Source organism: Elephantulus edwardii, unplaced genomic scaffold (genome assembly GCF_000299155.1).
Source record: "Elephantulus edwardii isolate Elephantulus edwardi_28Jun2011 unplaced genomic scaffold, EleEdw1.0 scaffold00022, whole genome shotgun sequence".
Lineage (NCBI taxonomy): Eukaryota > Metazoa > Chordata > Mammalia > Macroscelidea > Macroscelididae > Elephantulus > Elephantulus edwardii.
In genome coordinates, this window is record NW_006399772.1 from 10,798,253 (window position 1) to 10,820,900 (window position 22,648).

Here is a 22,648-nt window from a genome sequence, read left to right on the forward strand (position 1 = left end):
GTTGCACCATTTTACACTCCCACCAACAGTGAATAAGGGTTCCAGTTTCTCCACAACCTCGCCAGCATTTATTGCTTGCTGTTCTGTTAAATTTTGCTATTTTGACTGGGGTGAGATGATATCTCATAGTTGTTTTATATACTATCACTTTTATAAACACAATTGTGCTGGTTGTTCTTTCAGGCATGGCATATGCTCTACTAGCTGCAGTTCCTGTTGGATATGGTCTCTATTCTGCATTTTTTCCTATCCTGACATATTTTATCTTTGGAACATCAAGACACATCTCAGTTGGTAATTATAACGATATAGTATAATTACGTTTGTTTATGTTTAAAGTGTTCTATATTATGTGTATCATGTGTTCAAAATTTTGGCAGTGATTTCCAGAGATTTAGTGCTTCATCTGGTTTTTCAAATGTAATGATGTAGTGGTTTTTCATAATTTTCCAAAATACTATGCTTTGTTTATAGGGAGCTCTGGTGGTCTAATGATAAGAAGCTGTGTTGCAATCACAAAGGCACACAGTTTGAATCCGTTAGCTACTTTATCGGAGAAGGATAGGTGGTCTCCTGGGCAATTTATTCCTACTGAAAACTTTCTGGAGGGTCAGCTATATGTCATTTCTGACTCTACAACAAACAATAACAACCACAATGCTGTATCTGTAGGGAACATTTTTAGTTTTGTGGTAAAGAGTTGCACTGCCAACCCGAGAATTCATGGTCTGAATTTTCTAGCTGTTCTGCAGTAGAAAATTGGGCAGTCTCTTCCTGTGTGATTTACTGTCTCTGGAAACTCAGAGGATCAGCTATGATCGGTTTTGACTTGATGGCATATAACAACAGTAACAACAATGACGTATTTGAGTTAGCTTGATAATTAACGTTAAATGAAAGAATGTGAAGATTGTATCTTCAAATTTAGAATGTTTCCATGAAAAAAGTTAACAAAATTTTACTTTATGTTTAGGAGTGTTCCTTTTTCAAATATAGGATGATAAGGGGAAAAACATTCAAGAGATCTCTGAACCTCTGTTTTGCTGGATTATTTTACCATTGGCTAAATTGTGTTTGTCAAATGCATATTCATGTATCTTTTTAAAAAGTTCTTATTTTATGTCACTAATGCTAGAAGACCAGAGAAGTCTTGCCAAAACAATTTAGAACCTAAACTTGGCTTTCACTCTTGGTATGGCTCAAAATAGGTTTATTTCCTGCTGTTCCTAAAATTTTAATTCTAAATCGTTTGAATGTTCACTAAATGAACGTTTTATTCTATTCTGTAACTTTGACATTTACACTAAAGATAATTCTGCTCCTACATCCATCTGTTGGCTAGACACACCTACCTCGACCATCTTTGTAAAACTCAAATACGAAATAAAAATTAAAAAAAAAGAAAAAAAAAACAACCCCAAAACTCAAATATGACTATGATACTCCCTCACCAACTCCTTTCTCTGTCCTTCCTTGTATCTTCCTCAGTGTCTTGCATATTGCTTTGTCTGTAGCAGGAAACCATTAGGTTGTCGACTGAAAGAATTTTCTACTCTAGGGAGTCAGTCAGTATCAGATGTTTATCTTTATGAAGAACATTGAAGTTCTTTTGCCTGTGATATTGCTCTAGGTTTAGACATTCTAGGTTCCTGGATCGTGCTCTGAGTCCTCCCAACCATAAAACTTTCCATAGTTACGTACGGATAGGATCATCATTATCATAATAAAAATATCAGTAGTAAATGGAGAATTTACTAGAAGACTGATTTTAACCCAACCCGTGGTAAAACCAAGAGCAGCACTTGAAGCAGATTTTACAGATCACTACTCTTAGTTGTTAAACACCTGTGATTAATATGTGAATAATGACTAGATACTGTTTTTCCCCCTCCAGGACCTTTTCCAGTGGTCAGCTTAATGGTGGGATCTGTTGTTCTGAACATGGCCCCTGATGAACACTTTATCAGTAATGAGACTACGCCAAATTCAACTGTGATCGATTTTGAAGCTAGAGATAAAGCGAGAGTATTGATTGCAAGCACCCTCACTCTTTTGGTTGGAATTATACAGGTAATGAGTTTACAAATACAGAGAGATGGATTTCATCATTTGAGACAACTTACTAAAAAACATGTGAACTTACAGATTCAAAGAAACACCCAAACAAAGCAATTTCATGGAATCCAAAATTACTTTCTAAGTTAGATAGTTTTAGATCAGATGCTGAAATAATAAACAGAACATCAAATCATGAAGGAGCACTAAAATGTTAAAAAAAAATTTAGAAGACTGTACCATTCAAAGGGGGAAGCGGAAGATAAAGTGCAAGAATAAAAAAAATGTTCTCTGTTCTTATGAACAGAGTCATGGGGCCTGAAAAAAAATGGTGCAAGATTCTTGCTTTTCTTTGGACACGTCTAGAAATGCTTTTAGATGTTATGGATGGTTTTTCAATCTTAGAGTGGTGGAACGTGGGAAGGGGTATGGTGTTGAGGAATCCAGACTTGCTTTCTTGCAAGTACTGTGGCGTAGGCAGGCTACAAGGGTTGTCATCTGTTTGTTAAGATTTTAGAGAGCTGGTTCTTCTCCCAAGCAAACATTGAATTTCTCTTTCCTTCTTGGCCCAGTTGGTTCTTGGAGGTTTGCAGATTGGGTTCATTGTGAGGTACTTGGCAGATCCTCTGATTGGTGGATTTACAACTGCAGCAGCCTTCCAAGTACTGGTCTCACAGCTCAAGATCGTCCTCAATGTTCCGACCAAAAACTATAACGGAGTTCTTTCCATTATCTACGTAAGTGCAACTTCTTCTTACAGGGAGAAATCATTAATCAACCCACAGAGAAATGTGTTCATGCTCTTTTCAACCTGAGTCTGAGGAGTGTGCAATCTTTCACAAATACTTTTAAGAACTACTGATAACAGGTTTGTGGGGAGTGGGGGTGGGGGGGAGTTCCCAAGATAGGGATGATATTCTTAAGTGGTAACTGTGAAAAATGGCAGGTTTTGTAAATCATTCTTATCAATGGCTTCTGAATCATCACTGAACTTAAAAGGCATTCATGAAAACAGGGATATGATCAAGTCAAGGTTGGTCTGGGTTTAACAAATTTGAGTCTGCTTCATTAGACACATCAAACAGCTTACTGGCCCAGAGCTTGGGTTTCTAACCGGATGGACTTAGACTCAAACACTGACTCGAGTATTTAACAGCCATATGAGCAAATCATTATAAATCAGTTTTCTTCTCTGTCAACTGGGGCTGATAATAATACCTACCTCACTGGACTGTTAAATAGGAGAATAGATGAGAAATATTGCACCCAAGGCTTGGCATGTAACAAGTATTCAAAGCAGTCATTTTGCCATTACTGCCTGACATCTCAAGACCTCTTTTTCTCTTTATTTGTAAGTTAAATGGTTAGGGATGTATCTTTAAAGCCCTTTCTAACTGTGAGAGTTTATAAAATGCATAATGTAAATGTCTCAGTAATTATAGATGAAAAGGAACATTAAACTTACAGATGAATCAAAATGCAAAAGAAATGCAAAAGATGAATAATCATACTAATTATACTTGAAAATATCCTTGGATTTAAATATAAAACCTATATAAAATATGTCATTGATGTTTGAAAAGTGGTGATTATGGTAACATGATGTTATCTCAGCTTAGGAGATTGATACTACACAAAAATAATTTATCAATGTTAAGAATGTTGTTATCTTCCTTAATAATCTAGGTACCACCTTCTGAAACAAAAGATAAATGTCTAAGAATCAGTGACACTGTCAGAAATTTATTCAATGTCATACTTCCTTTGTTCTATCCATTCTCAAGTACCCATTTCAGGTCAAGTACAATGCTATTAGGCAACATCATGATGAATGAGGCAGAGATTGAAACTATCTATAGTTTCATCTTGATTGGATCCACAATTAACATTGTTGGTACTGTTGTTGTTGTTTAATGCCGTCGAGTCATAGATGACTCATAGCGACCCTATGAACGAACAGCCTGAGCACTGTTCGTACATAGAGTTTCCAGAGGCAAGCCATTTTGGAAGATGTCTCCAAATTATTGAAGAGTAGTGACGTCAGCCTGGGGACTTAGGTGTGTCTGATTCAGGCTGTAGTATTTCCAATCACTTGCTCTGCATCTGAGAACTGGACAGAGAGTAAGTAAGAGAAAAAGAATTGATAGCTTTGTGCTGCCGTTTTGGAGAGGAGCACTGAACATTCCCAGGACGGCCAAAGGAACAAAGAGATATGTCTTGGAAAGGGTGCAGTGAGCATGCTCTTTGGAGGCAAGAATGATGAGGCTTCACCTCACATACTCTGGGCATGTTGTTAGGAGGGACTATTCCTTGGAGAATGACATGATGCTGCATAGAGTGGAGTGTTGGTGAAGGAGAGGAAGACCCCCAACCTGGTAGAATGACACAGTGACTGCCTTGATGGGCTCTTATGTGTCAGGAAGTATGAGAAAGGTACAGGATAGACCAGGGTTCATTTGTTCATAGGGTTGCTCTGAGCCATACTTGACAACAACTAATAACAACAACAACAACAACTACGCTTAGCTGTGAAAATTGCTGAAGGAAGCAGTGTAATACATTGATTAAGATTATGGACTTTGAACATCATGAAACTTAGGTTGGAGTCTTGATTTCATCACCTATCTCTATTACTTTAAGAGTATTACACTATTATTTATACTCTTTCTTAAAATTTTATTATTTTTGTGTGTGTGTACCATCAAATCACATCTGACCGGTACAGGAGAAGATTATCCCTCCTTCTCCAGCAGAACATCTGGTGGATTCAAACCAGGCACCTCTGGGATTGCAGTGCAGCTTCTTGCCAACTGGGCCACCAGAGCCCTATTATACTAATTTTTAAAAGCAAAAATAAAGAAGACTTGCCCATAAAACTGTTATTCAAACATACACATCAACCACTAAAACTAACAGAGACATTGTATTGATTTGCAGTCTGATATTAATTGAACATGTAATCAAGGTGTTTTAGTAATTGATGACTTCTTGTTGTTTGCCTTCGTGTCAAAGCTGTCTCATAGCTAATCCTCCAGGGGGTCTTCAGAGGTGGTAAATCACAAAGGAGGAGATCGCCCGTTATTCTCTCACAGAGCAGCTGGTGAATTAGAACCACTTGCCATAATTAACAGCTAGAATGCAAAAACTGGAGACAAAGAAGGACTGGTAATTGGAATATATGGCTTTGCTGAAAAAAATGAGGCTAGACATCACATGGTAGAACTCTATAAGGTCAATTCATTGCAAATGTTTGGTGGGTTTTTTTAAAAGCAACCATAAATGGTGTGTATACACATGGACTTCAGCTGATGGAATACATTGGGACAAAACTGACCATATCTTTGAAAAGAGATGGTGGAGAATCTCAATTATTAGTGAACAAAACAAGGGCAGGGGATGACTGTGAAACAGACCATCAGTTACTCACATTTATCAAATTGAAATGAAAGAAAATGAAAACAAGTTCATGAGAGTCAAACTACATCCTTGAGCTTACCCCAAGTGAATTTAAAAACCATCTGAAGAATAATTTGATGCATTGAACACTAATGCCCAAAGGCCACTTGAGTTATGGAATGGCATCAAGGATACCATCCATAATGCAAGCTAGATAGTTACGGAGACAGGAACTAAAGAAAAGAACAGAATGGATGTTAGAAGAGACTCTGAAACTCGCTCCTCAATGTTCTTGTTATATATCATGGAGTCACAGCCGATTCATAGCTGACCTTGCCGGCTTTCAGAAGCAGTACATTGCATGGGAGGAGATTGCCTCTTTTTCTCTCATGAAACAGCTAGTAAATTAGAACCACTGGCTTTTGAGGTGGCCGTGCAGTTCCTTTCCACTAAGCCACCAGAGAGCCCTGCTGTTCTATGTAGAGAGCCCAAAATAAAGGAAATAAATACTGCAGTAAGAGTTCTGAGCAGACGGTGAGCTCTAGTGGCCTAGTGGCAAGAAAATGTACTGCAATCCCAGAGGTGCACAGTTCAAATCCACCAGATTCTCTGCTGGAGAAGGAGGAACAATCTCCTCCTGTACCAGTCAGATCTGATTTGACGGTACACACATACACATAAAATAATAAAATAAAAGAAAGAGTTCTGAACAGAACATTTCAAAGAACAAATCAAGAAAACAAAGCTAAGTATTATAACAAAGTATGCAGACCTGGAGTTAAAAAACCCAAACGAAAGAGCACGGTGGGCATTTCTCAAGCTGAAAGGAACTTAAGAACAAATAAAGGTCTTGAATTGTAATACTGAAATTCTGTGAGCAAAATAGTAAATGATGTAGCAAGCATCAAAAGAAGATGGAAGAAGCACTGTCCCAAAAAGAATTGATTGACCTTGAACCATTTCAGGAAGTAGTATATGTGTATATATATATATATACACACACATATAATCAAGAACTAATAGTACTGAAGGGAAAAGTCCAAGTTTCAATGAAAGTATTGGAAAAACTAAGGACCCAGGAATTGATGGGATGTTTTGACATGTTTCAACAAACATATGCAGCCCTGGACATGCTCTCTAGTCTGTTTCCAGTAATCCAGTTTCTCTGCTTCATTACCTTCTCATTTTTGCTTACGATAATTGTTAACCAATTGGTCTCACAGAGATACTTTTTTTTTAATAGGAGTGAAATATTATTTCTTTTTTGAGCCACTGTTATTTAGCTTAACTGAACTGCATAGTTCTGTTACATTCTATTCATTGTTCTGTGTGTCCAAGGTTTTTTTAAAAAATAGTATTTTATAGTATTTTCATTAAGAGTTTAAACAGAAAACTAGATTCTCACATAACTTTTTTTTTTACACACATTAGTAATATTGGTTATCTTTCTCACAATGTGTTAAAATTCCCATTAATTCTGTTCTTGTTTTCTGTTTCCATGAATCTAGATTCTCTGCTTTCTTTTTTTTCTCCTGTTTGCTTTAGAATAATTGCTGACCAGTCGGTCTCATAGGGATATTTTGTCACAGAAACATTGTTGTTTTTAGGTGCCATTGAGTCAAGCATGCCTCATAGCGAGCTCACGAACAACAGCACTGAACTTTGTCTTACCCTCCACTTCCTGGCAGTCATGGAACACTCAGCACTCTGCCACCACCACTCAGAGGCATCAGTCTTTCTTCTGTCATTCGTATTCATTGTCCAGCTTTAAGATGCATGGCATGTGATTGAAAAGACCACTTAGAGTTTGTTGTTAGGTGACATCAAGTCAAGTGGGACTCATAGCAACCCTATGAACAACAGATGTGGACTTTGTCATCCTGTGCCATCCTCATAATCTCTGATGCACTTGGGCCCATTGCTGTAGTCACTGTGTCAGTCCAGCTGCCTCTCTTTTGTTTTCCTTCAACTGTCCCAAGCATGATGTCCCTCTCTGAGGAATAACCTCTCTTAGCAACATGCTGAGAATATGTGTGATGAAGCTTCATAATCTTTACTCCAAGGAGCACTCTGGCTGCACCTTCTCTTAAGACATATCTGTTGGTTCTTTTGGCAGTCCATGGGATGTTTAGCACTCTTCTCCAACACCATAGCACAAAGATATCAATTCTTTTCTGTCACCCTTTTTTGTTGTCCAACTCTCAGCAGGATAACAAGTGGTTGAAAAGACAATGGCTGGGGGGAGCTCTGGTGGCCTAGTGGCAAGAAGCTGTACTGCAATCCCAAAGGTACACAGTTCGAATCCACCAGATGCTCTGCTGGAGAAGGAGGGACAATTTCCTCCTGTACCACTCAGACCTGATTTGATGGCACATGCACACACACACAAAAATAATAAAATTTAAAAAAAAAAAGAAAGAAAAGACAGTGGCCTGGATCGGATGTACCAGAGGTCTCAAACTAACATCATTGCTCCTCAATAATATGGAGAAATCCCTGACTGCAGACTTTTCCGATACAAAATATCTTGGGATCTCCTGACCGTTGGTACCAACTGAATTGATTGTGGATCCAAGTAAGACAAAGTCATTGACAGTTTCAATTTTTTTCTCCATCTACCATGATGTTTTCTATTGGTCCAGTGGTGAGAATTTTTGTTTTCTTGGTGTTGACACACAATCCATATTGAAGCCTGAAGTGTTCGATCTTCTGTAGCAAGTGCTTCAAATCTCCCTCACTTTCAGCAAGGAAGATTGTATCTGCATAATGAAGGTTATTGATAAGTCTTCCTCCAATCCTGATGCTACATTCTTCTTCATAGAGTCCAGTTTCTCAAGTAATTTGCTCAGCATACAGATTGAGTCAGTATGGTTAAAAGCTATAACCCAGACATGCCTTTCTTAATTTTAAACCATGTACTGTTCCCTGGTTCTGTTTGCACAACCGCTTCTTGGACTAGGCATTGTAGAAGTACAGGTAAGTGTAGGATTCTCATTCTTCTCAATTTGGCCATAATTTGTTATGATCCACACAGTCAAATGTCTTTGCATAGTCAATAAAGCACAAATAGACATTCTTTTGGTATTCTTTGCTTTAAGCTAGGATTCATTTGACATCAGCAGTGATATCCCTGGTGACGAGGCTTCTTCTAAATCCAATTTGAACTTCTGGCAGTTCTCTACCATTTTTCAAATGATCTTCAGCAGTTCTTTGCTAGCCTGTGACATTAATGATATTATTTGATAATTTCCACATTTTATTTGGGGAATGGGAACAAATGTGAATCTTATCCAGTCAGTAGGCTGGGAAGCTTCTCCAAATTTCCTGGCAAAGACTAATGAGCATGTCCAGGGATCATCTGTCATTTGAAATATGTCAATTGGTGTCCCATCAATCCCTGGAGACTTACTTTTTGCCAGTGTCTTCAGTGCAGCTTGAACTTCTTCCTTCATTAACATTGGCTCTTGATCATAGAGTACATATGAAATATTTCAGTGTCAGCCAGTTCTTTTTGCAACAGTGATTAGTACAGTGATTCTATGCATTCCCTCCATCTTTTTTTTTTTTAATTTAAGTTGTTTATTTTTCATTTCAATGAACATCTACAGAGATTTTGGGATTCCATTCATTCATTGTTGCACCCTTCTCCCCGCACAAACCCCTCCCCCCTCCCCCCCATTTGCTCCTCTCCTTGAAAAGCAAAAGAAAAACTCCCTCATTGGTACACACCCCCCCCCGCACCTCCCCAAACCCCACCCCCTACCCCCAAATATAATCCACTCTGCAACCCTCATTGCATACTCCCTCCATCTTTTAATGCTTCCTGGATTTTAAAATATTTTCCCCATGACATCTCTAAGTATTAGAACTCAAGGCTTAAATTTGTTTTTCATTTCTTTCAGCTTGAGATATGCTGAGCGAGTTATTTTCTTTTTATTCTCTGATCCTAGGTCTCTCTACATTCTATTATAATACTTTATTTTCTGGAGCTACCTTCTAAAATCTTCTGTTCAGCTTTTGACTTCCACATCTTTTCCCTTTGTTTCCATTTCTCTATCCTCTAGTGCAGTTTTCAGGACCTCTCCTGACATCCAGTTTGGGTTTTTTCTTTTTTTCTTTCTCTTCTGTCTTTGTAAAGACCTTTGGTTCTCTTCATGAATGATATCTGTGATGTCCTCCCACAACTCATCTAGTCTACAATCATTGGTGTTCAATGTGTAAAACCTATTCTTCCCCCACCCCTACCCCCACTTGTCATGTACTAGCATATCAGATCAACTGGCACAAAAGGAGATTGAAATCCTCCTTCTGCAGCAGAGCATCTGGTGGATTTGAACCTTGCGCCTTCAGGGTTGCAGTGAAACTTCTTGCCACTAGGCCACCAGATCTCCCTGCTGAAACCCATTCTTTCTTTTTTTTTAAAACTAATTGTGATGAAAATTTACAGAGACTTTGGATTTCCATTCATTCATTGTTGCACTTTTCTCCCTGCCCATCCCTCCCACCACCCCAGTAAACTCTTCTCTTTGAAAAGTAAAAGAAAAATTCTTTCATTGTTTTACAATCCCTCCCTCCAGGTCCACTCCATTATGCAGCCTTCGTTTTGGACTCCTGTCATGACTATTACAGCTAATCACATATCCCTTTTAAACAGTTTTCTCCCACATCTGTTTCAATGCAGTATACATTATTGAACACATCCTTCTCAGTCTCCCCCCAACCCCGATGTCAGTCCCATTTTATAACAGTGGCACCAACAGTATTTGTCCTTTTGTGACTGAGATACTTCACTCAGCATACTATCCTCCAGAGTCACCCATTTTGTATAATATTTCATGAGTTCCTTGTTTTTCAATGCAGCATAGTATTCCATTGTGTGAATATACCACAGCTTCTCTATCCATTCATTTGTTGATGGTTGCTGTTGTGAACAAAGCTGCGATAAACATGGGTGTGCATATATCTGCTTGGATGTCAGTAATGGTCTCTTTGCAGTATATTCCCAGTAGTGGAATTGTTGGGTCAAATGCTATCTCTGTTTGCAACTTTTTGAGAAAGTGAAACACTGCCTTCCACAGTGGTTTCACCATTTTACACTCCCACCAACAGTGAATAAGGGTTCCAGTTTCTCCACAACCTCGCCAGCATTTGTTGCTTGCTGTTCTGTTAAATTTTGCTATTCTTATTGGGGTGAGCTATTCCTGGGAAAGGATATCATACTTGGAAATGTGGAGCATCAGTGAAATAGGAAGATCTTTAAAGAGTTCAGCTGACACAGTGACTGTAGCAATAGGCTCAAGTGTGTCAAAGACGGTAAGGATGAAACAGGATAGAACAGGGTTCAGATCTGTTGTTCACAGAATCACTACGAGTTGTGCTCAAACTAGACAACAACTACATTCATAGGTAAATATTAATTAAGAGTACTCTTACTCTTCACTTATCAGCTATTATCTGATATCTTGTATTTACAAAAATAGTAAAAAAACTGCTAGACCATCATTTTCAGAAATTATATATTAAATCATATCTAATAATTTAAGTTGGTATCAGCAGTCAGGAGACATATTGTACTCAGAAAGTCTGCAGTCAGAGACCTCTCCAAATTATTGAGGAGCAATGATGTCAGTTAGAGGATTAAAGTGTGCCTGATTTAGGTCATGGTCTTTTCAGTCACTTACTATGTATTGGAGAGCTGGGCACTGAGGAAGGGTGATCGAAGATAATTGATGCCTTTGAGTTGTGGTGTTGGAGAAGACTACTGAATATCCGATGGATTTCCAAAAGAACAGATATGTCTTGAAGAAGGTGCAGCCAGAGAGTGTTCCTTGGAGGTAAAGGTTATAAAGCTTCATCTCACATACTTTGGGCCTCCTGCCAGGAGAGGCTATTCCTTGGAGAGGGACACCTAGAAAGAAAGGTGAAGGGATGGCAAAAGAGAAGAAGACCTTCAATCAGGTGAATTGACACAATGGCTGCAGCAATGAGCTTCAGTGTGTCAGAAATTGTGAGGATGGTACAACATCGGACAGGATTCAGATCTGTTGTTCATAGGGTTGCTGAGTCATACTCGACTCGGCACCTAATAGCAATGATTTAAATGATCAGTCCTGTATAATGCAGACATTCTGAAATCCAGTGTGATCATCCTCTATTTTATCATAACACTGATTTTGTTTGTAATCTAACTATGTTTATAAGAATACTAGTCTAAAATATAGACTCGTGTAGCCATATTTTGAACATATTTTAGTAAATACTTTTTAGTTATGAAAAAGTGGGGTTCTTTTTTAAAGAAAATACTTTATTAGTTTCTATAATCAAACCCATGTAGATAAAAATCTTAAGTATTTAATACAGTGTGTTACTCTTATACAAATAGAAAAAAATTAAATTTAACATTTGTATACCAATATGGCTATTAATTTTTGTACAATGACAACTCAACATGGTACAAGGGGAATGCTTTTTCCAAAGTTGACAGAACCACTGAAAAGTTTCCAAAAATTCAAATTTTGTATGCGTATATATATCCTACAGACTGTTATGGCTCAGTAGCAGCAACGGCTTTTGCAAGTTCTGCAGTCATCAGAACAAAAATAGTAAAGACATCCAGCACACTCCACTTTAAAAACAAAAAAACAAAACAAAATTTCAGAAAATAGCAAAGTTTTGTTATGGTTATGGTACCTGGAACCTTTTTAAAAAACAAACAAACATGAATGGAAGTCCAAAATCTCTGTAGATGTTCATTGAAATTAATAAAAAAAGAAAAAAATTTTTAAAAATGTAAAAAAAAAAAAAGCAAAAATATAATCACCAAAAACCCCAAACAAACAAACTATCCCAACTTCAATCATCATCTGGGAAGAAAACATTTCAGAATAACATGTTAAAGAAAATGTTATTTTACATTTACAGAGGTAAGATACAGTATTGATCTACAGCCATAAAACTAGACAATACAAATAAAAATGCATTATTTGAGGCTTGATTCTACTTTTCCAGCAGAGAGCCAAAGAATGGTGTGACATAGCTCTGGTACAGAAATGTTCCTTTTTAGACAGGATTTCCTTACATCAGTCCCAAGTACTCATTACTCTTCATGAACATAGCTAATAACTGCATATCCATACACATCCCACTGGTTATGTTTCTGTGTTTATAATAGTGGACTTACACAATATTTATTCTTCTGAATTAGTTCACTCAGCATAATACATTCTAGCCTCTCCCAGGTTACATAGTATTTTTTCAAAATCATTGTTCCTAAGGTGCCGCGTAGTATTCCATTGTGTGAATGTACCACAAGTTTTTAAACCCAGTCATTTGCTGAGGCACATTTTGGTTGGAGAGGATGCAGAGAGATTGGAATCTCATATACTGCTAGTGGAATTGGAAAATACTACAACCACCCTGGAAGGCTGTTTGGCATTTCCTTTAAAAAAAAAAAGCCAAGACTGATAAAAAAAGAGATTCCAGGAATGTACTCCAAGGAAAACAGAACTGAGATACAAATGGAAATGTGTACCCTGATGTTCACAGCAGCATTATTCACAATAGCAAGAACACAACAATAGCCTAAACGTCCATCAACAAATGACTGGATTGAAAAACTTTAGCAAATATCTTAATAGTCAATGGAATTAGAATTGCATTTCGATGCTCTCTTAGCAGCTCATGTATATATCTTTGAGTTTAATCAACTTTAGTTTATATTTTTAGGTCTTATCAAGTCAGCTGTAGCTCGTCACAGCTCTGTATACAACATAATGAAACACTGCCTGGTTTAGGACCATCTTCCCAGTCTCTGTTGTCCTTTTCCCCATGGTTGCAGCCATTGCATCAATCCATTTTGTTGAAACTTCCCTCTTTTTCATTGGCTTTTTGCTTTACCAAGTGTGACTTCCATGCTCCTCCTGATAACATAGCCAAAGTATGTGAGATGAAGTCTTGTCAACCTTCCTCACTCCTTATCACTTTAAAGAAGTCCTTTTGTAGCACCTCTGTCCATACCAGTATGTCGTTTGATTTCTTGATTGTGCCTTCCATGATCAGTGATCGTGATTGTGAATGTGTGTGAGTGTGTGTGTATGGACTCTTAGTTTATATAGATGAGTTGTAAATTCAACTTTCTAATGTAGAACTTTTGTAAGAGGTTATGAATGATTCCTCAATATTTAAGTTAATAATATATGAATATACCTTATTTGAGGCAGTTGTGTAATATACAGTAGGATAATTTCTTTTGCAACTCAAATCACATTTTTTTAATATACCAGAGGCATTTTTTTATTTACAGGTCTAAGTGATTTTCATGGATTAAGTGACACTCTTGAAGTAGATACCTTTGTAAGGTGAAAATGTTTTTGCAAATGGTATCATTTCAAATGTTTGCCTCATACATGTGAATTTTCCATTTTCAATGGAAAAGTGAAGCGTTCAAATGTAGGCAATTAAGCTAAAATACCATACCTGGATCATTAATTTGCGAAGGTCATCATCAGAAAATTGATTATTTTGAGACCAAACAAAGTAATGATATTGTCAAGACTATGATGATGTGGGACCATTTGCTTCTGTGTTCCCTGTCCTTGAACTTGAAGTATTGGGTTTGCTTTTGGTGTCTATTTTCTTTTTTTCCATCATGTTGTCAGTGGTTTCATCTTGTTGCTATCAATATATCTTCTCTTGCATTTTTCATTGAATTCTGGAAAAGATCAAATGAACTTGTTAGTATTGAATTTAAGGCAAAAGAAAACATGCTCTCTTTTTTCTATATTTTATTAATTTTCATAAACATTTACAGAGATTTTGGGTTTCCATTCATTCATTGTTGCACTATTCTCTCTACCCTCCTCCCAGTTTGTTCTTGTCCAAATGCCACAGTGCTTGTCAAAGCCAGTTCTGATTAATCTTCTTTGTCAGTGTGTCCTTTGCCATTCCCTATCACTCCTCCCTGAGAGAGACTTCACCCTGAGTCATAAGGAAAGGGGGATGGTGTATTCTCTTAGCTACTTCCTGCTGAAAAGGGATGCTGTGGGTTTCAGGGTGAAGATCTTCTCTCACTACTCTAAAGGGCCCCTTTGGCAGTAGGAAACACATAGACTATTATGGAGATTGATTTTGGAATTTAGATGCACTCTTATTGATTGTGCTTGGCCGTACATGTTCATATCCTTGAAGATGTATCATGGGGGTATTGCAACCTAGAAGACACAAATTTGACTAACAAGTTATAAGTACATGAGTCCAAAAAATATGGAAAAGTAAAAGAAAAGATTCTTTCATTGTTTTACAAACCCTCCCCCAGGTCCCCTCCACCATGTAGCCCTCGCTCTAGTCTCCTGTGATAACAGAAATACCTAGTTATATATCTCTTTTAAACAGTTTTCTCCCTCCTCTGTTTCAGAGCAGCATACATTATTGAACCCATCTTACTCAGTCTCTCCCCAACCCCAAGGACAGTCCCATTCTACAACAGTGGCATCATGTAATATTTGTCCTTTTGTGACTGGGATATTTCACTCAGCATAATGTTCTCCAGAGTCAACCATTTTGAATAATATTGCATGAGTTCCTTGTTTTTTAATGCAGCATAGTATTCCATTGTGCGAATATACCACAGCTTCTCTAGCCATTCGTTTGTTGATGGGCACTTAGGTTGTTTCCAGCTCCTTGCTATTGTGAACAAAGCTGCAATAAACATGGGTGTGCATATATCTGCTTGGATGTCAGCTATGGTCTCTTCAGGGTATATTCCCAGTAGTGGAATTGCTGGGTCAAATGGTATCTCTATTTGCAACTTTTTGAGAAAACATGCTCTTAGTACAAGTCAAATGCTTGAACGTACAAGTCCAACTGGTGAGATGTTTGATTGCACAATCATTGCCCTTCCCCTTCCTTTACTCTCTTGAATGTATTCAGTTGCTGGGAAAATGACTTCTAGATTACTTAATGTTTGTTACACATAATAATTGTCACCAGGCTGACATCATAATTATTTAAACATATCTGGAAAAATAAACAAGTTATTAATTATAAATGATAGGATGTTTTGTTATTTTGATCTTCATTTTAAAATATATCCATACAAAGATTCATTGAAAGGCAAATAATCTTCACTTGGAGTTTATTTGTCTCAAATACCTGATGAAAATCTTTTGTAATTTAATGACTTCTACAGAACCAAAGTTAGTATAACATGTTAGTTTTCTTTCCTGGGATTCTCCCATGCTAATTTCCTTGAAGAATATCCTTGATTCTCAGAAACCCTTTGTTTACAAAACAAAACTAGTTTTTCCTTGAGCTGACTTGTCTGCTTCCTTGGAAAGATTTACTTTTTTTTTCTTTAAATAAGATTTTTTCTTTTCATTGTGGTCTTAACTTACAGAAAAGTTAGATTTTCATTCAATCATTGAGATTTACTTTTCTTAAGGCATCTTAGTTCAAGTTTTAGCTAAATTCCAAATTAATTTCCAAAAGTATGCTGTTTGTGGTTATGTACCACAATTCAATAGCCTGTCATTGCTATAAAGAGTCAACATGTGCATTACCTTAAGAATTTTTATTTTTACTGATATCATTCAGGTTTAGGAAATAACTTTATCTAAAGTGCTGGATATTTATGACAAAAATAGTTGGGAATTTTTGGTGTGTCAGCTTTTAGGGTCCATGTCACCATATCAACATGGTGAACCCTAATAGCCCCTCTAGGAAGGCCTAGAGGCCTCCCTGGGTAAGGAGTTACAAGACAACTAAATCAAAGGTAGGTGATTTGAATACACCAGCTGCCATGAGGGTGAAAGATGGGCAGTGTCTTCCCCTGTGAATTAGAGCCTGTGAAAATGTGCTGGAAAGTCAACTTTGAGTTGGTTCCAACTTGACAACAAGGACAGATCGAGGATTGTTGGAAAGATTAAATGAGGTACTCCATGTTCAAGTACTTAGTGTCTTCATACATTGGAGGTGCTGAATGAATGAACAGCCCCTCTAATACCACTTTAGAATATCAAATATTACTTTTCTGCAAGTTAGAAACCAGTGTGTCATGACATAAAAGCTGTTCTTTATCTTGATTATAGAAACAATTAGAAAATATAAATGACCCATAATTTTATTTCTTGTTAAACCATCATTAGTAACTTAGATTAAAAAACCGTTCTTGAGTTGGCAATTAATCAAAATAGTTTTACAGAGACTTTGTGTATTTAATGTTTTATGTACTACCCAGCAAGTTTTTATGATTTTTTTTATGAAATTCAAGCTCTTTGTTGATGATATCATGATTTTCATCAGCTGGAAAGATTCATATGAGAACTAATTTTGCCCTTATTTTTGTCAGTTCTCAACAGGAAGTATATAAAATTATTTTCCTTTTGCAGACACTGCTTGAGATCTTTCAAAACGTTGGCAGCACCAATATTGCTGATTTCATCGCTGGATTACTTACCATTGTTATCTGTATGGCAGTTAAGGAATTAAATGATCGATTTAAACACAAAATTCCCATCCCAATTCCTATAGAAGTAATTGTGGTAAGTAAGACATATAATTAATATAATTTAATGTTAAATGGACAACGATTGGCAAGAAAGAAATTGTTAAAACCAAGGGAAGGGGTTTTTTCCACCTCTTTTGTTTTATTTCAGACAATAATTGCTACTGCCATTTCATATGGAGCCAACCTGGAAAAAAATTACAATGCTGGCATTGTTAAATCCATCCCAAGGGGGTGAGTACGGCATTCTTAGGCAATACCAATATGTTTTAACAGTACATTCTATTTAAATGAAACCTTTCATTACAAGCTTCATTTCACTTGTGCCCTTCAATAGTCTTATTTATGTGTGATCTTGGAAAAAAAATAACCATTTGTATGAAACTATTAACCATATAGTGTGCGTGTAGATAGAGTGTAAGCCGTTTCAAAAGCAACTCCTATATACTCTCTTTTGAGCTGTGGTGATTTAGTATGGAACTGTGCTTCCCACATGGTAGTTTGAATCCACCAGCTATGGGAAAAGATGGGAAATCTTCTGTGCCATTTATAGCCTTTGATAACCTAGTGGAAAGTCAGCTATGGGTCAGTTCCGACGCAAATACAACAACAATGACAAATAACATACTGTTTTTCAAATTTAACACATTGTAAGAAGAACTTGAGACCCCTTGTGAAAAACATACATCCCTGATTCCCACCCCAAACCTATTCACTCAGATTTTCCAGAAAAGGTGCCTAGGAATTAAGATTTCCCAAAAGTCAGTTCAAATCCACCTGATGCTCTGCTGGAGAAGGAGGGGCAATCACCTCCTGTACCAGTCAGATCCAATTTGATGGTACACACACAAAAAATAATACAAGGGGGAAAAAAATTTCCCAAAAGTGCCTCAGGTAATCCTCAAGAGAAGGAAAGTTTGGGAAGCTCTATGGAAAAGGCCAAGATTTCAGTGAATTCTAATACTAGAGGAATTTAATCCTAAAAGGTATAGTGTGGCTACCTGAATGTGGAATTTTCATCCTAACGATTAATGTTCCATCATTATAATTTTGGAAAATATATTTTATAAATTCCTTCTGTCAGGTTTTGTGATATTTATCACTTATCACTTATACGTGGCTTGTTGCATATACTCTGCTTCAAAATCCACATTCTGTTCATTGTGGATGAACTTGTTTTTGCCCTTCTATATCACCTTTCCCAGCTCTACACAGATCTTTTTCTGTCCTTTTTTCTCTATTTGGGAATGGATCCTTAGCCTTTTGCCCTTGGGTCTAATAAATTCAACCTTCTGACAGACCACCTGAGTGGTGGCGGGGTAGCGAACATAACCTGCCTGACCCCAAGGACTGTACACTTCTTCATTTGTCCTGCTTCTTAGCTCTGTCACCCTCACACAGTACCTAGCTGGTAGTAACTATCAGAAAAGATTGGTGGGTAGAATGAAATACAAAAGCTGTGTGACTATAAGCAAATCATAAGAGAAGCCTTTGTTACTTGTTCTCACTCGGTAGCAGAGAAACAATTCCAGTGACATTAGCAAACCTGCAAAAGAGTCTATCATGGAGAGATGAGGAAAAGAGCAACGAAAGTGGAACATTACAGTGGTTGTGGCAAACACGACAGAAGAAGTGGAGCAGAGGAAAAAGTACTGTCTCTCTACTTCCTAAGGAAGCACAGGCAACACTGTAGTTCTGTTCTCTTGAGGGTCAGGACCACTTGTTCCGACGACCTGGTTCTCAGTTACATTTGAGCAGCATTATATCTGTGACTTCAGGTCGGTTTCCCCCCCCCCCACTACCATTTCTCTGGCCAAAGCACACAATTTCTCGATGTCCTCAATGGGGTATCCTTCCCAAACCTCTTTACCCAAACTAAGAGATCTAATTCCCTCACTAAGACTTTTTCTTAAATGACAGATTTTATGAGGACCAGTCCTAACAAGCCTTTCTTCTTATGTAACTAATCTGTGTCCAGTTCCTCATTCATCACAACCCAATCTTCTCTTTTACCTTTACTTTCACTTTTCCTCCTTATGAGAAGGTAGATGGCTTCCTCTTCTACATTTTAATGATCACTCTAGCTCTCTCATGCCTCAGTGCTGAGCACATAGGTGCCTCGTCCCCTTTGCACTCATACCAACCTTGTTACCATGCTTATTACCACTAGGGTTGGGGCTTTTTAATAAAATTTTTATTTTATACTGGTTTCTTACAAAATTTGTATACATTGTTTTTCACACCGGGTCTTTCCCATTTCCTTTGCCCATCCCCTCCCTCTACCCATCAAATTCTGCAACCATATGATTTACCCCTTAACCACTAGAGTTTTTTAATTTTATTTTGTTTATGTAAATATTTTCAATTTTGTAGGTTGCCAATGCCTCTGTTGCAGATACTTAACTCTGTAATTTTAGTATGGAAGTTTTCTCAGTAAATGTGAAAACAAATAAGCCTGACTATATTCTAATAACAATTTTTGTTTGTTTGTTTCCTTTGTTTTGACAAGTATGTGTTGTTGTTGTGTACCATAGAGTCAGAACCAACCCATAGCTGACCCTCTGGTGGGTTTTCAGAGATAGTAAATCTCACAGGAGGAGACTGCCAATCCTTCTCCCAGCAGCTGGTGGCTTCAAACCACTTGCCTTCGGGATTACAGTGCAGCTGCTTAGCGCCAGAGCTCCTTGATGAATATATGTGCTTAAGTTTTAGGAAGCCTCATTTAGATAGTTCATTTGCTGTTTGTGCACTTTTAAGTAATTTTTGGTATTTTATGTACGCTGTGTATTAGAGCCCATAGCATTGTACTTACTTTTTGGTCCATGATCTCTCTAGTTTTAGACTTCATATTCAGGTCTTTGATCCATTTTGAATTTGTTATTATGTATTGGGTGAGGTATGAGTCTTGTTTTATTTTTCTACATATAGACATCCAGTTTTGCCAGTACCATAAAGAGACCATCTTCTCCCCATTTAATGGACTTTGCTTTTTGTCCATAGATGGATGGATTTATGTCTTTTTTAAAAAAATTTTAGGTATTGATTCTCAATTCTGTCCCATTGATCTATGTATCTTATCAGTACACCAGTTCCACTGATCTTGGTATATTGTCATTGTACTAGTACCAGGATGTTTTTTGACCACTGTGCCTGATAGCCAGTAATTTGAGGCTTCCTGATTTGTTCTTCTAAAATGCTTTTACTTGCTTGGGCTCTCTTCCCTTCCCAAATTGAGTTAGTGGTTAGTTTTTCTGCTGTTGGAATTTGGTCCAGGATTGCATCACATTTGTAGGTTGCTTTGAGTAATATTGACATTTTCACAATAAGTCTTCACATGAAATGGATTGACAGTTACTGGGGTAATTGGTGTTGATGTATCAGAGACAGTGAGATTGTCTCAAGATAGGGTAGGTTTCAGAGCTGTTGTACATAAGGTCACTATGAATCACAAGCAACTTGACAGCATATAACAACATCAAGTCTTCCTATCCGGGAGCATAGTTTGTTTTTCTGTTTCTATAGGTTTCTTGCAGAAGTGTTCTGTAATTTTAAAAACTTTTTAAAATTATGACTTTAAAGAAAATTTACAGAAAAGTTGGGTTTTTATTCATTCATTGTTGCACATTTCCCTCCCTCTGCCTCCCTTTCTCTTCCTTATTTTTTTAAAAAAGAGCTTTTTACATCACTGGTTAGATTTATTCCCAAGTATTTTCTTTTTAGGAGTGCTATTGTAAATGGTAAGGGAGGTCTCGTGGTTTAATCATAAGGAATTATGCTGCCAACCCAAACGAACATGGTTCGAATCCACCAGCTGTTCCATGGGAGAAGAATGGCAGTCTCTTTCTGTGTGATTTACGGCCTCTGAAAACCCTCTGGAGGGTCAGCTATGAGTTGGTTCCAACTTGATGGGACACAATAACAAAAGTAACATTGTAAATGATACTGTTTTTCTGATTTTCTTTTCAAAGTTTTCTTTATTGGTGTAGATGAATCCAGCTGATTTTTTTAAAATTGATCTTAATTGCTGGTACTTTGTTGAATCTGTTCGTGCCAGTAGGTTTCTTGTGGACTCTTCAAGATTCTCTGTGTACACTATCATATCACCTGTTAACATAGTTTTACTTCTTTCTTTCCAGGTTATATCCTCCCCACCCCCTTTTCCTTTTTGCTCTAACTAGAACTTCCTGTCCAGTTTTGAATAAGTATAGTTGATAAAGGGCATACTTCTAGTTCCTGTTCTCAAGAGGAATGCTTTCAGCCTCTCACAATTGAGAATATTACTGGCTTTTGGTTTTATTTTATAATGAGTAATTTCCCTTTTATTCATATTTTATTGAGGTTTTATCAGGAATGACTGACTATCAAAAGTCTTTCCTGTGTCTCCGTGTATTTTATTTTCTTTACTGTAAAAAACAGTCTGGCTGAGTCTGACCTCTCTTAACTGCACAAAGGGAAACTGTCCCCATCAATAACATCCACAATATACAGTTAAATCCAATAAGGTAAGACATGGTCTCCTATGCTCCTGCACTTAGTACTCATTCCAACACCTATCTTACTGTTCTGCTGGGTCCAAAATCTGTAGTAATGACTACACAAGCTTTGTAGAGCTACACACATACTTATGGAGTTTACTAGTGAAATTCAAAGGCTATACTTCAGATTGGCAGCAGGATACAATCCCTCAGTCCTGACAGCTTCTCAAATGTGGTCACAGGCCTTCTGACTTTGTGCTCTATGGCTTAGGCCAGTGTAGTAACATTTCTCTTAGTCCTGCCAAATACAGCATCTTGCCTCAGTCCTCCAGCAAGCTTGGTGCAGGCTTCTGGCTGTGGCTCTGGTTCTGCGGGACAGAAGTCCCAAGTCAACTCTGTCTCATATTGGTATCTAGTTTTCTGCTGAGGCTGCTGTTGCTTGTGCAGACCTTGGTCTGGCTAGAGCAGGAATCTTTGGCTCTGAGGGTGGCACATTGCATCCTCATCCTTGTTGATACTGAGATCATGAATTTCTGCTGCTGAATCTGCTCAATTTAATGGCAAGACTAGCCAATCTTCTTGTGGCTAATCTAACACACTCTTTTTGTATGGTCCCACCCATCCATGTGACAAAATCAAGTCAATTACTAGGAAAGTAATTATGAACAATAAACCTTTGACAGCACACTTGTTCTTTCTAGTATTGATTTCTACCTTTATACACTTATCATAAAAGAAAATTATTTGTATTCTTTTTTATGGTTTGAATTTTCTTGAGTTTTATTTTGTGACCTAGAATATCTGCTCTGGAGATTAACCAATTTTGTAATCTATTGCAAAAGATTATATGTCTTGCTTCTGATAAATGGAATGTTCTGTATACGTCTATGAGGTCGAACTGGTTGGTTGGTTGGTTGGTTGGTTGGTTGGTTGCAGAATTGGATATTCTATATGCTTGTTGATCCAGGACATAGTCTTTGCAATTACTTGCTATGCATCAGAAAGCTGGACAATGACTAGGGAGAATAGAAGGAGAATTGAGGCCTTTGAGGTATGGTGCTGGAGAAGAGTATTATATACCTTGGACTGCTAGGAGAACAAACAAGTTCATCGTGGGGAGAGTGAGAACAAGCTGCTCCTTAGAGGCAAGGATTCTGAAGCTTTGTCTGACACACTTTGGACATGTTGCAAGGAGGTATGAGTCCTTAGAGAGGGATGTCAT

The 22,648-nt window shown here is 37.5% G+C and overlaps 1 protein-coding gene across 1 annotated transcript in view; it reads left to right on the forward strand.

Annotated features, from left to right (window-relative positions):
• The window catches only part of SLC26A4 (solute carrier family 26 (anion exchanger), member 4), an 89,811-nt gene that overhangs the window by 18,741 nt on the left and 48,422 nt on the right, over positions 1–22,648 (forward strand). Inside the window, exons 3-7 of the mRNA XM_006882690.1 lie at positions 184–294; positions 1,895–2,070; positions 2,628–2,792; positions 16,836–16,988; positions 17,103–17,185. Of these exons, the coding sequence (XP_006882752.1) occupies positions 184–294; positions 1,895–2,070; positions 2,628–2,792; positions 16,836–16,988; positions 17,103–17,185 (688 nt within the window). The remainder of the gene's footprint in view (positions 1–183; positions 295–1,894; positions 2,071–2,627; positions 2,793–16,835; positions 16,989–17,102; positions 17,186–22,648) is intronic.